At 34.3% G+C, this 14,897-nt stretch overlaps 1 protein-coding gene across 9 annotated transcripts in view; it reads left to right on the forward strand.

Annotated features, from left to right (window-relative positions):
* The window catches only part of LOC140441375 (uncharacterized), a 209,791-nt gene that overhangs the window by 89,437 nt on the left and 105,457 nt on the right, over positions 1 to 14,897 (forward strand). For 7 of the 9 annotated variants that reach the window (XM_072532080.1, XM_072532074.1, XM_072532082.1 and 4 more), the window contains one exon: positions 9,591 to 9,689. The exons of 1 other annotated variant lie outside the window; for it this stretch is intronic. In XM_072532080.1, coding sequence (XP_072388181.1) covers positions 9,591 to 9,689 — 99 coding nt within the window. Of the gene's footprint in view, positions 1 to 9,590; positions 9,690 to 11,079; positions 11,208 to 14,897 lie in introns of those variants that run through there. One more of the 9 variants, XM_072532077.1, reaches the window with a different exon arrangement.

Below are 14,897 nucleotides of genomic sequence, written 5' to 3' on the forward strand. Positions count from 1 at the left end.
CTTCTTCATTAGTCACCCTACTGCCTTATGGCCTGACTGATTACAACGATAACAGACTAAAGTCCTAAACTTTCCTCTAGCGGACTCCGATTCGGATGAAGCAACAGGACCCTCACTAACACTACTACAACTTTCAGCATCCACACTGATATAAGCTAGGTCCTTTTCCAAAGTATTTATTTTCCTACTATTCGGTTGAACATAGTTCCTAATACAATCACGTCTTTCCTCCATACTGCGACATAGAACACGAAGTTCCTCCAAGGTAGCTGGCAAAGGATCACGTAATCTATCTTGATAGAACGGATGCAAATTCCTAATAACTATAGACAATTTAACTTCCTCTGGAACATGACAACGCAAGCGATTAAAGTAACTATTCATTATTGCCAAGTAAACTCCAATAGTCTCAGACGAATGCTGAGTTCTCCTCCGAAGCTCTTCAAAAAGCGCTTCCCCATGTTGAGCTGACAGGTACTCCCTACGAAACTCTTCAACTAATTCAGCCCAACTCCCTACACGTAGACGAACATCTTTATAAAACTGATAGGCTTTATCCGAAAATAAATCTATACCTGATTCCAAAAGTATACTATCTGGTACATGACGAGCGAGACTCAATTCATTCACCATCTCAAAAGATGCAGAAATAGACATACCCCTAGCAGAACCTGAAAACTTTTCTATTCCCCATGTATGAGGAAGTATCATCCCAGAAGAAAAACTAGAGACAGACCCTGAAAGAACATTATTACCAGCTTGTGACATCGCTCCAGGAGAAGCATGAACTTGTCCTACCCCTGCCTGAAAAGACTAATTTAAAACTGAAATCACATCGAGCGCTACTGGTACCGAACCAGATCCGATTGGATGCTGCTTATCATGTAAATCCTGTGACAACTTCAAAATCTCAGCAAGAAAGTCTGACTTAACAACCTGGGCTGCGTCTGCATCATCACCTGTTGGCAATACCATAAGATCGATTCTCCCCAAGACATGGTTAATCTGTGTCCGCAATCTCAAGGACTCAGCACAAGTAGGAGTTCCGGCAAACTTTCCAACAGCCGTATTCAGCTCCGCAAGTTTAGTCTCGAATGCAGTTTTATCCTGTGCAAAGGTGAATGGGTGCTCAGGATATCTAAAGCTTTCATTTGCTGCCTCACGACTAAGTGCATCAGACAGACTAGACCTCATAGACTCAACAGTGCCAGTAGACACTCCACGAATTTTGAGTTCATATTCCAGTTCCTCTTTCCTTAAGTAGTTGGGTACAAGTATTCGCACCATCTTGCCAAAGTTCAAAATTTAAAAAAAAATGTATCAACCGAAAGGAGCAAATATTCAAACAAAATCAAGATATAAGTAAAAATATTAACACACAGGTACAGTTTACTTTATTAATGGGAGCAAAACAAAAACAAAATAAAAGTAATAGTCGCTTTATTCAATCTATAAAATTTCACAAAAGATTTTCAAAATTTCATTGTTCCAGAACAAATTACAAGTCACAACATAATCTCAAGAAAAGATTTTATATTCCCTAACATAATTAAGTTAAACCACAATGTAGAATTTCGAAGTCCAACTTCTCAAAAAAAAATAAATTTGAACTCCAACTGAAATAGAAATATTTCAAAGTCCTAATATATCCATAATTCTTCTAAGTTCCACAATACCACTTCAAAGTATCTTCTTTTGAGTTCCATTTTTGGCTTCTTCCAACTTCACGTCACACAAAAAAAACTAGTAAGCACTTCTTGGCATACACTTCCACTAAACACGAAGTTCTAAGACTACTACTCAGTGCAAAACCAGTGGTAAAGTAAATAAATCAAAGTTAGTCAATTAAAGCCCAAACACGTTAGGTTAACTTATTAAAAGGAATCTACACAAGGGGTTGACAAAAAAAGGTTAATTAATTAAGGCGTTGGGCGCCAAAATATGTGGCGTACAAAACCGAATCTATATAAAAAAATTACAAAATGTACCAAATATAAATCAGACGTACACCCGGAAAGAAAAGTACTATACGGTGACAGTCTGGGAATGGCTCGCGGCTAGACAAAACAGTGGAGAAGGTCGTGCGGTCCACAAAACAAAAAAATCCGAAGTTATATCAGGGGCGCCAGGTAAATTGGCCCACAGCCTTCCCTACGTTACTATTCAATAAACCACCAACTTACCAATAGGTTTACTACTAAAATACTAAGTAACAGTATACAACCTGAATAAATAAAAAAAATAAATGAAATTGTCAGATTAGAATTTAGTCAATTTTAATAAATAGATTCCCAAGATAGTTGAAAATAAATACATATTACAATATTATTTAACTTTACCATAGGCTTAATAAAAAATAATATAAAAATGCGGCTTCTACTTGCCTAACAAAAATTCATAAGGTATTTCTATTTAACAGAACAAAATAAAAGGTAAGACGTATCAAAAGTACCGGACGCTAAGGGGTGTGTGGTTCAATACCAACCAAAAAAAATAATTAACGCAAATAGGACACCACGTGAGCTCAAGTGCGTGCGCAGAAAATAATATAAAAAAAAATCTCAAATATATAACCCCCCTTAGAGGCAGTTTACAAAATTAAAATAGGTATGTGTAAATATTGAATTAATAAAATAAACCGCAAATAATCTTTAAAAAAAATCTGTAAAGTATTTGTAAATATGAAAATAAAAACTAACAGCAAATAATCTTAAAAAAAAACTATTGTATTCCGTAAACCAAATTAGACGGCGCTTAAATCTTCCGTTGAAAATTAATTATCGATCCATACCTCGAATTTTCATATACTTCACCGCGTGGAATTCCAGTTACAGTTCAGCGTGTCTTCAATCCAAAATCCCATACGATTGCCGATGTACTTAGACTTGTGTGACAATGTTGAAAAGTTGAAAATTACAGCCAGACGGAAAAATACGAAGAAGAAGAAGCAGAAAAAAAAAACAAACAAACCAACCCTGAAGCAAGAAAACATTAATTACCATCCGTGTCTAAAATAATTATTTGGAAATAAATATATTGATTTTAACACTTTGTTTATCTGCATTTTGGCGATAATGGAGCAATACAAAAAAAACTTGTCTCCGAACTTGAATGTATGAAAACTGATAAAAATGTGAATAGCTTTTTAGAGATGGGATAAAAAATAACTACAACTTTTTAATTAATTAAAAACGAAATGTTCTAACACTCACCCTTCTTACCCAGATTAGGGGTTTGAAATATCCCAAATTGGACCGAAGCGTAGTCGGCTATTTGGACTCCTGAATAAGGCTAATTTCTTGATCTAAATGCGACTCCCGGTATTCACGTGTACTGTAGATCTGCTTTTTTTTAGCGAAATTGTGGATATTCCAAAAAAACCCTTCCACGAAGGCAGCAAATCCCCTTGAATATCCACACGGTTCGGACTAGTCCAGATCCCACATGGAACAGCAGCAAAAAACAAAATGCCGTTTTTAATCTAGCCCAACATTTCAGTAACACCGTCAAACCTAGAATCACTTTCTTTCCGTCGTCTTTCCGAACACTTGACAACTTGACACACGGAGGTCACCGAATAATACCGAGATTCAAAAATTTCAATTTTATAATCCCAATTCTTCCAAGATGACTCTAGAAACAACGATCTAAGTTAGTTTCTTCACAAAAAAGAGGACGTTTTCCCTTAACTTCAGCACAATTTGCCAGACATTACCCCTATTTAAAAATTACTAATTTTATTTTCGCCACCTTGCTTATAATATATTATAGGCAACCGCTCTTACACGTCTTGAATTATTTAAATTTTGATAAAATAGAGGTGGGACTTTCTACTTTAAATTTGGAACGTAACACTGCTACCGTTATACCTTCTGGTATTTAATATTTTGCCGGTCAAGCAACAATTCCGATAGTTATTAACTTGGTACTGATATCTCTGCTCCCCGATTTCAGCAAGCCATTAAAACTGCTACATTCATGCTTTCTATTATCCAACGACTAGCCAGTCCAGGACTATATGCATTATTATGGTACTGATATTGCTGCTGCCCCTTATAAGTATATATAATATGCAAGGAAGGTTTTGGCAATTTAATAGGTTTTTTGTGTGTTAGAACATAATTTCTCCAAGAAAGTAAAGAATATCTATCCGCTATCCGGATTTAATCCATCGATTAAATATTAGAATACTATAGAGTAATGCTATTACCAGCAAAAAAAACGGTATAATAGTCAGTAACGAGAAAACCAAATAAATGTTCATTAAAAGACAAAAGAGGCGATGTAGAATAGGTGATATAACGTAACAATAGACCCATATAATTTTGAAAGGTTTGAAAGTTTAAATCGAGAAGTGTAATACAAACTACTAAAATCAGGATATATAAAACAATGTAAGTAAAACTCACAAGAAAAGCCCCAGAAATGTTTTACGACCGGGAACTAATGCTAAGGTCAAACAGGAATATAAAGATTGGATTTAATTTTTTTGCTTAAAACTTAGCATTGCCAGCTTGTATTCTGTTGGTTATTCTCTTTTGTAGTGTTTTTGTTAAAAGTGCTCTTAAATCCCAAATATTTAGACTGATGAACCATTTCAAAGTTGTACTTGTTAATTCGACATAAGCGAAAGATTTGGCGAACATATAAACTTACTGGTTCCCTTGATGATTTTCTCGCCCACCGTAATTTTTCTAACCGAGTCAAACAATCGTTGCTAAAGTTAAGAACAGAATTTGAAGAATCTATCATTGCAAGTGGTAATGGTAAAAAAGTTTATCGGTACATACGCACATCTTTATCTTCTACATTCTCCATGCCATTACTTCAAAAAGCTGACGGGTCTTTATGTTCTTCGAATAACGAATATTCGAAATGTTTATCGTTATTCTTTCACAGGTTTTTACAGATGAACCTAACGATATCATGAGGTATTAGGATAGGTTTTTGGGAATAACACCAGTAGTAAATAGAATAATAGGTCCTGTCTGGTTACTTCCTATTCTCTATTGTTTCCTGATTTTTATTTCTAGATCTCTATATTTGGCGATCTTTCGTTGTATTTAACATGTAGTAAGCTTATTAACTAGTAAGAGATCCGGTCTAATATATGCCACTGGTTGGTCTGTGAGCACAGTGCGGTGCCAGTATAGCTTGTAGTTGTCATTTTCAAGCATACTTTCTGGTACGTATTGATAATATGTGAGATGAAGTCCCAGTTTGATAGCTACTTCTTGAATAAGGATTTTCCCTACTGACTCGTGCCGTGCCAGCCCCAATAAGATGGATGGTTTTTTTGGGCTTGACATCCATACCGGCATTTGTCGTTTTGGATTTAAGGTTCTTTGATGATATATTTAAGGTAATTTTTTGTTGGTATAACCTGATCCTGAATGGCAAGTAATGAACCTTCTGTTTCTGGGAGCATCTTTCCTGCTGTTACCCTATAGTTCGACGCTATACTATCGACATAGTCTTGACTGACTTCATTGGGATGTCGCCCGTGCAAAGGTTTGCCCATCCAGGTGCACATTTTTTCGTCCTTAGTAATAATCGTCCTTAAATTAGTAATCTGTTTTTCTAATTGCTCACTTATATCCATAAGTCCCCGTCATCCTAAATACCGCGGTAATGTCGTTCTTTCTACTGCACTTCGAGGGTGGTGTTTTTGTCCCTTTGTGAATTGTGTTCGTAATTTTCGCTGAAGATTTTCTGTATTGTCCAATTAACAATACCAAATGAGTAGCTAAGCGCGGAACATGCGTAGGTATTTAGTGTCTTAAACAAATTTTTACTGTTAAGGTGTGAACGAAGCAGTTGTTTTACCCAATCGTACAAACTCAGTAGTTATCTCAGTTTTAATTTGCTTATGGTCAATCTTCCGCGCTTGATTTATTTATACATATCATTTTCACCCATGGCGTCGATGTTCTGGCCATTTTGCATATCGAATCCACCGGGCTGAACTTTCATTTGATTATATATTTAAGACACAGTAATTGTCAAGACATTGTTATTTTTTATGCTAAAACCTGTGTCAGTTGAGTTCAGTAGCTGGGATAGAGGGTTCATCGCTAGACAAAACCACAGTGGACTTATTAAGTCTCCTTGGAATAGACCCTGGTTGATTGCAATGTTTTCAGTTTCGATATTGTTTTCACCAGGTATTTGGAGGTACATTTTTGTTTTCCAATCTGACATTATATGTTTTAAAAAGGTCACTATGGTATCATCAACTTTATATATTTTTAATATATCTATAAGCCATTCATGCGGCACTGAATCAAACGCTTTCTTGTATTCTATGAAAGCAGTAAAGATATTCCTTTTTTTTTGCTATATGCTTGGTAAGAAATGAAAGAGTGGATGATAAATTATTCTTTGCAGCCCATGGAGTTATAAATGGACCATGCAATTTTGCATTCCATGTAAAACCACGAAATAGTGTAGACAAAATATAATTGTATATTATGTTAAATAATTAAAGTGCTTATTGAAAATGGCAAATATCTGAAATCTTTAAGCAATAATTAAGTAAAAAATTTTTCTATAAAAGGTATAATAATAAAAAACTCTATCGGGATACATGTTTAGAGCCACTAAATACATGGGTAAAACCCTCTAAATGTTATATGATTAACTTTAAGTTACAATTTTGAAAATTAAAATTTGGAATGTTTAAGTTACAATAGGAATTGACTACATGGCAACGTAAGACTCCACTGAAGTTGCTAGTCCTTAGATGAAGTGTATGTGAGGACTTGTTGATAGCAACTCAGCAACTGAGTTATATATCGTAGTATATATATATATATATATATATATATATATATATATATATATATATATATATATATATATAATTGTTTTGTGATCATTTGCCTTTAAAGTTTACAGGACAGAACTCCCCCTGTGGACATCCTCTGTCGACCCGGGCCAGCACGGTCTCTCCAAGGATAGTGGTATTTACCACTCTATTCCTGAGCATAGATTCTATCCAGTTCAAACATATGTCCTCAACTCCTTTACGTCTCAGGGCATTGGTTATGGATGTTATCGAAGTATTGTCAAAAGCCCCGCATCCAAAAAGCCTCCCAGCATCACCTCTTTATTTTCAATTATGTTCTCCACTTTTTCTGTTCTACGAGTCGTGGAATGCTGTCTCGGTTGAATTCCCTGCTTTATAGGCATGCTGTTTTTGATATACTGGAGTGTGTACCAATGTTTCAACCCTAATATACCTGTCAAGCAGTTTCTCTAACGTCTGCTGTAGGAATGATATTAGACCTATTAGTCTTAGAGACTTTGCCTTTTCCCTCCTTGTCGCCGCTTTATGGATGAAAGTTACTCTAATCTCTCTCAATACTTTAGGTATGTACCCAAAGGCTACACTGCTTCTGAGTACATTGATTATTCTGCGGTATAAAAGTTCCTGTCCCTTTTGTAATAACACTGGATATATACCATCCATTCCTGGTGATTTATAGAGCTCATGAGTTTATTGCCGATTCTACTTTTTCATAGTTTACAGACTGTCTGCCAGTTAGTTCTTGAGGACCTCTGTAGAGCCTCGTTGTCTACTGATTCCCAGTCAATTGGTGATTCAACTATTTGTGATCCAGGGAAGTGCATCCTGAAGAGCTCTTCAGCCATGTCTCTTCCTGTATTGGTATACTTGCCCTTGTCATTTAGGAGTTAGTTAATTGGTTGTATTTCCTCCTTTGAGAGCACCTTTTGAAGTCTAGCACAAGCATGAGTGCTTTCAATTTCCTCACAGTGCTTCCTCCATGTGTTTCACTTGGCTTCTCTTATATCTGTATAGTATTGCGTCCGTATTCTGTAATCTTCCCATTCCCCGGTTACTTTGGCTCCGTTGAATAGTTTCCTCGTCCTTTTCCTTAAACAAACAGTTCTTTATTCCACCATGGCGTATGCCTGGTAGAACTTCTCCCCCTTAGAGGGCAGGTTTCTTGGAATGCAGAAATGGCAATGTCATTTAGATCATTTACTGCCATTTCTAGATTCGTGGCGTCATTTATCGTTCTCCTTATCCTCGACAGATGGTATAGAACTTCTTTATAAGCCTCCCAGTTGGTTGAACGTGGGTTCCGATAAGTGACTCTTGCTGTTTATTTACCTAAGGTGTATCTAATGTATCTATGGTCTGAGCAGCTCTTCTCATCAGACATATGCCATTCTATAAAATTGCTAAGGAAATTTGAGGCTATTGTAATAATTATTACTTCCTTTTTACTTTTGGTTATGAATGTCGGTTTTTTGTGTACATTTAATATGTCCATATTATTCGTCATAATAAATTGCATTAATGACTCATCCCTTTGTTGGTGTTCGTGCTCCCCCAGGTCCTGTGGTGTAGCCCATAGTAAGCGGCCTCCCTTCTCTATTTTCCTGCTTAATAGAAGCCAGCTCTGTGTCCTCAGCATCGGATTTAGATGCTGAAGGCGCGTCCTAATCATCTGTGCATCTATGGATTTTGGCTCAGGGATGAAGACCAGCACCCTGGTGCTAACCGGGAGGTCCTTGAATTCAACCACTGTCATTTCGCCACCTCCCAGAGAGTACTCAGCACTTTAATCGTCTCCCTAAGAAAGTTCTTTGTGACCTTATTTGCTCAGGTCAATGATAGCACTCCTGCGTTAAATGAGTATCCTTCAAATTGTTGCAACACTGCCGCTACCCGAAGGAGCATCATAAAGTACTTCCAGCAGTTTGTTTTGGGCCAAGTCTACCTGTTCTTGACTTAATGTATGATCGGGATGGCGTTTAACTGTATCTCACTCCTTTCGAGATAATTTTACGCTTCTTGGCTTCGTTCTTGTCACTTTTAGTAGTCTGACTTAGAGCGGCATCTTTTATCTTCAATGCTCCTGCTCTCCTCTTGTTTCTTAGGCATATCTTTCTTCTCGGCAGTCTTGGTCTTCTTCTTGCGAGGATTTTCATCCTTCCAAGTCCCTTCTGCCATTTTTCTCTCTTTCTCTCTTTTTGAGCCCCCGAAAGCATTTTTGTCTTGAGTTCGATTTTGATAATCGCCTCAGACAATAGTGCAGAGGCCTGGCTTCCCTCTGCTTTTTGTTTAGAGTCAGGATGTGAGTTTCATCTGCCTGAGTGTTGATGCTGATTGAAGAGTCTTGATTCAGTGGTTACTGATTCTCCCCTCCTTTGTATCGGTGAAGAGTCTCAGTCAGTAGTCCCTGACTCTCTCTTCTCTTGGTTTCTTTTTTGTTATTTCGTGTACATTTAATTCCACGAGTAGCTAGGGAATGGGTGGGAACTCTCTTAAGCCTCCTCACCAACGACAAGGTCATACGGCTCCCAGATATAATTCGATGTTAAGCGGTCTAACATTTGAGTCTTGCCTATGAGTCACTCTGTTCAATAGATTGTTGGACTGTAGTTAATTAGCAAAAAAGTAAGTTTGTAAATAAAAAAATTCAAGCGTCGATAAAGCTCAATGGGCTTGAGTCAGGTCTTCAAGTTTTTGTTTTTACACAAATTTTCATACATTGTTAATATAATAATTATTTGGAAAAACTAAGTATTACTAATAGAAATGTTTTGCTATTTTACAGAAAGTGTGCCAAAAAAGTGTACTCAAGAAGAAGTTGAACGTAAGAGGAAATTGGCTTTGGCAAAACTAGAATCAAAACGAAAGGCTGATAAATTGCGGAGTAAGTTCTTAACTCCGATTAACTGTTTACTATTTCAGACCACCGTAAAACACTGTTGCAGTGTATTGCGATTGCATAATTATTAGGAACAAATTTATAAATAATCTAAAATTTTACATTTTTTAAATAAATTTATCTCTTAAAATTGGTTTGTGAAATGGTTAAAATTTACAAGTACTCATATAATATTTAATTGCTCACCAGGCCTTTGTTTCTTAGACTGCCTGGAGGTTGGCAATCATATGGCTATTTTTATTTTTGAACCTGCTGCTCTAAACAAATAAATCGATCTGCATTGATACCAATCATTAAATTCTTCAACCAGCAGATCTTCTTCCTCGAACCTTTCCCTGTATTAAGTCTCAAAATTTTATATTTTGAGACTCATACAGTCCATCTAATTTACTTACCGTTGCACGTCATTATCATTGACAGAGATCGAAGTTGACATAGTTGCCAAAGTATAAAAAAATCCTGAATCCATTTTAAATCAAATAGGTCACATAATTATTGCAAAAGTGGATTATACAACAAAATAAATTAATATTTAATGTAAATAAATAGAAACAAAACAAGAGTCAAAAAATAATCTTGTTAAAAACAATTTGAGCCGCTTGTATACGTCGGTTACAATGTGTTCCGAACAAATGTGCTTCATAAAAACGCTTTATAATGCATTTATACAAATTAAATGAAACATATTATTGTGTATTTATTTAAGTTAACATTAATAGAAATCTTTAAATATTATTTCTACGCGTATATAATAAAATATGTCTGGTGGCTGTAATGCCACTGTACTCGGCAAAGTGATTCTAAAAAAGAACACACCTACCGCCTAAATATTTCGTGTTGGTATCATGTGACCTCACGGGCTATGACGTGCAACGGTATGTAAATTAGATGAAGTATATTACAGTTAACATCACGTTGCGTAGGTATTCCAGTTTTCATGTTAGTATAGTGGTGATTAGTTCTGTTTCTTTACCAAACCTCTCTAGTATTTCTTTATCTGTAATTCTATCAGTATATGATATTTTTAGTACTCTGCGGTATAACCAGAGTTTGAAAACCTCGATACTTTTTAAATTTTTTAATGTGCAAGTCTCAGCTTCATATAATAATATTGCAAATATATAACATGGAATGGTACGTAATCTGGTTTCCAAATTAAGATTTCTGTACGTTAAGATTGACTTCGTTCGTATAAATGCTGATCTGGCAGTCTCTATTTGCCTGTTTAATTCTGCAGTGTGATCATTGCTTTCATTGATCCAAGTTTTCAAGTACTGCTATTTTTGTACTTGTTCTATCACGTTAGATTTATTGTCAATATGTAGTGTATATTTTGTGGTCTTCTTGTAATTAACATATATTTCGTTTTTTTTAGAGTTTATAGTAATTCCCATATCAGCACTATTCATACTTAAGCTTTTGATTAGATGTTGTAGGTTTTCAATGTTCATTGAAATGATCACAGTGTCATCAGCATATCGTAAGTAGTTAATTAATTTTCCGTTAACTGTAACTCCTGATTTGATATTATTGAGCGTGTTTTTGAAAATTTCTTCAGAATATAAGTTAAACAAAAGTGGTGATAAAACCTTATCTGAGAGATGATCCCTGTCTAACACCGCTATAGATCTTCATTTCTTCTGACTGTTGCTCATCAAAACTACGACTCTTTCGTTACAATATAATGTTTTTTACTGTCAATGTGCTTATTTATAAGTATTGATTTTAGTTTTTCATGTCTCTATCGAAAGCTTTTTCGTAATCAACAAGGCCAGTCACCAGGCCTTTCCATTATATTATATACAGTTTACATTGCAATTTAAAACAATTTTTATTTTCTTTGGTTGTTTGATTTCGCCGTATGCTTTTCTATTCTTTATTCGACACTGTCATACCACCTTTTCCTTGTTTGTTCAAGACCACTTTTGGCATTACATCCGTAGTCTTCCTTTGTATGTGCACCAACTATCCCAGTATTTGTGCTCTTACGAAATTTGTAATATGTTGCTCATACAATAATTCTAATTTGTTAGTTATCCCTCTTTCCCACCAATTTTCTATCCCTCTTAATGTCTTCCTAACACCTCTCTGTTATAATTTCCCCTGATCTGGCACCCATGTTTCACTGGCATTAACATATTTTTGGTCGTATAACAGGTTTATGTCTAATTTTGGACCTTCTAGATACATATTCACATTCTTAGGTTTTATTATTTCCTTTCACAATTCAAGACTTTCATTCGTCAATGTCTTGACATTTAGACTAGAATAGAAATATGCCTTATTGTCACTTAAAATTGTACAATTTTACAATTTTATGGACAATATTAGGAACAAAAAGTAAAGTTATTGTTAAATATATAAAATATATTTTACAATAACTTTTTGTTCCTAATCTTGTACATACATATTAGAATCTTGACAAAGGTAATTTCAATGGACAATAAAATCTAGTTCCAAATTTAATATTACTTATTGAACCTAAATCCAAGAAATACTAATTTTATATTAAATATTGTATGGTTCAAGAAACTCCATAAAATATATATATATATATATATATATATATATATATATATATATATATATATATATATAAAGAAGTAAACGTTAATATATATATATATATATATATATATATATATATATATATATATATATATATATATATACATCCCGCTATCCTTTTAAACTCTTTTCACGTTGCAGTAATTTAGCATCACCAAGAATTGCTATCATTTTCTATTTATAAATTGTGTATGTTCGTTTAGTGCACCTTTCTAGGCTTGGCACTGTTGTCGGTTTTTCAATATTCCGATTTTTTTTATATATTTAATTTTTTACGTCATACCTACGTTTTAACATCGAGCGGTAAAATCACTGTATTTGGCATCATTTTAGAGCCAATAGATGTTGCCGGTATTAATCCTTAAAATAATATTTTAGATACCTAAATATCGATCGCTTTGGTTCAAGTTCGAACAACGACATTGAAACTTCCTGCTCACAAGTTGCAGTCTCAACGGGTTTTTTTCTTCGTTTAGATGTTATATTTATTCAACCTAGATATTTTTGCCCAGAGAATAGTGTAGGGGAATATTTTACATAAATTTCAATTTACAACCTGTTTAGTCGAAGCTATCGATGAATAGTTTGAGATAAATATTATGGTTTTATGGGATTAAGGCCTTAATTATTGGTTGTGATCGTGTAAATGTTTGAAATTTTGATTTCCATTCCGGAAATCGTTCTCAAAAAACGTTTTTTTGTACAAAATGTGTATGCACATGTTTACATAATTTGTACAATAAATAAAGTTATTGTAAAATAATAGTGGAAATCAAAACGTTAAATATTAGTTAATTAAAAATGTAATTTTCATCTCAATAACGACCAATAATTGTGGCTTAATCACATAAAAAAATAATATTTGACTTTGACCATGCCATAAGAAAGTAGTTCACGGAACCTCGCTAAATAGTTTAAAAAAATCTTATACAGAAATTTAAATTCTAAATAGTATGAGGGGTAGCCGACGAAAAATTCGTAAAGACGTACAGTTGATTTTGCTTTGTTTTTTTAAACAATCTTAAAAGGCAAAAAAAATTGTTTGCTTATAAAACGTTTTGTATACATTCTAAAGAAAAATATTTCAAATAAAAGTTGTAGACCATAAAAAGTTTTTTATGTAGAGAAATACCAAATTTAAATACATAAATAATTGAGATAATTCCAAAAAACCGTAAACTCTAAGATATTATGTTTGTAGTAATTTATAAATGTTAATAACTTTGTTTTTTGCCTAACGACAGGTAATATAGCTACTTGAAATTATGGCAATTGATGAGTTATGATGTGCTAAATATCAAGCAGATCAAAAAATATTTTACAATTTATTCAATTTGTTTATCACAGAAAGCGATTATTTAAACAACTGTACTTGTCCAAACAGTATGACTCTACCAGTATTTTGTAACTTGCAGTCGATTCTTTGCGCTTTCAGTTTTAGAGTATATTAAAGAAACTTTAACATATTATTAAATTTATTATTAAAAACCAGTTTCAATAGGGGACTTTTTAGTTTTTTTAACAACACTTCACGTTATTTTAGTTTCTTTGACAAGTAAGGATTGTCTATTCGGTTATTTCTTAATATGGGCTATGAGCAATTGTCTAGTCAAGTCAACACTATTATAGAAGTTACCCATACTTTTCCAGTAGTCATTCAGACGGTTCATCTTAGTTGTCCCCATATGGAACATACGCCCGAGAAAAGTCTTAAATTCTGTTTGTGTTGTCTCTTTCCAAAACGCAATCCTCGATTTTTCTGAACGACTTTGTGCAAATATTTGGTCAGAGTCAATCAGAGTCACTTCCACCATTCATTTAATTTACATCGTCCTCGCCAGATGCTTCTAACAATGATTGTAATTCAGCAGTGGTCAATCTGCGTTTATTGTTCTGAAGCTATTTTCTTGTGGCATTTTAAAGTAATTACTATTTAAATGGGAATAAGCCACAATTAAAGATTAAAGTACGTTTATTGACGTTTCAAAATTTCCGATTTCTGAAAGTGGATTTCCGAAGTGGAAATTGAAACGTCAATAAACGTACTTTAACCTTTAATTGTGGCTTATTCCCATTTAAATAGTACTTAATCTACGTTTATGTTCACATCTAGCTTTTTTAGATGTCGAAGGCATATTATTTACATCCATTTTTTTTATAAATACTATAACTCACTTTTACGGAGGTAATTAACAATAACAGCGTTCTACTAGAAACTGTCAACTTACGACTTCCAATACTATAAGGCCACTTGAGGCACAATACGTTTTTACTCAATAATAGTTCCCGTATAAAAAAAATTGTTTTTTAATGTGCGTCACTAGACATATTGCAGTTTTGCCATCACATTCTTCAGAGTATGTTTTAACTTTTTTAACTTTTCTATCGGCCTTTCTACTAGTCACGCTTCTTCGTAAAATTTTGTAACATCTTGTACACTTTCTTCTCTTTGTATTATCTACATCGCTTTGCCTGAGATGGTATTTTTGGGTGTAACTGGTCGTGAGGGTTACAACATTTCTTTATTTGCAAATGCCTTCGCGAACTCCAGTCTGAACTCAAGGATAGGTTGTCGCTTTTTTTACGTTTTCTATTATTTAGCAACTAAGCATTGACTACTGCGGT

This window comes from Diabrotica undecimpunctata, chromosome 5 (genome assembly GCF_040954645.1).
Source record: "Diabrotica undecimpunctata isolate CICGRU chromosome 5, icDiaUnde3, whole genome shotgun sequence".
In the NCBI taxonomy this organism is placed as follows: domain Eukaryota; kingdom Metazoa; phylum Arthropoda; class Insecta; order Coleoptera; family Chrysomelidae; genus Diabrotica; species Diabrotica undecimpunctata.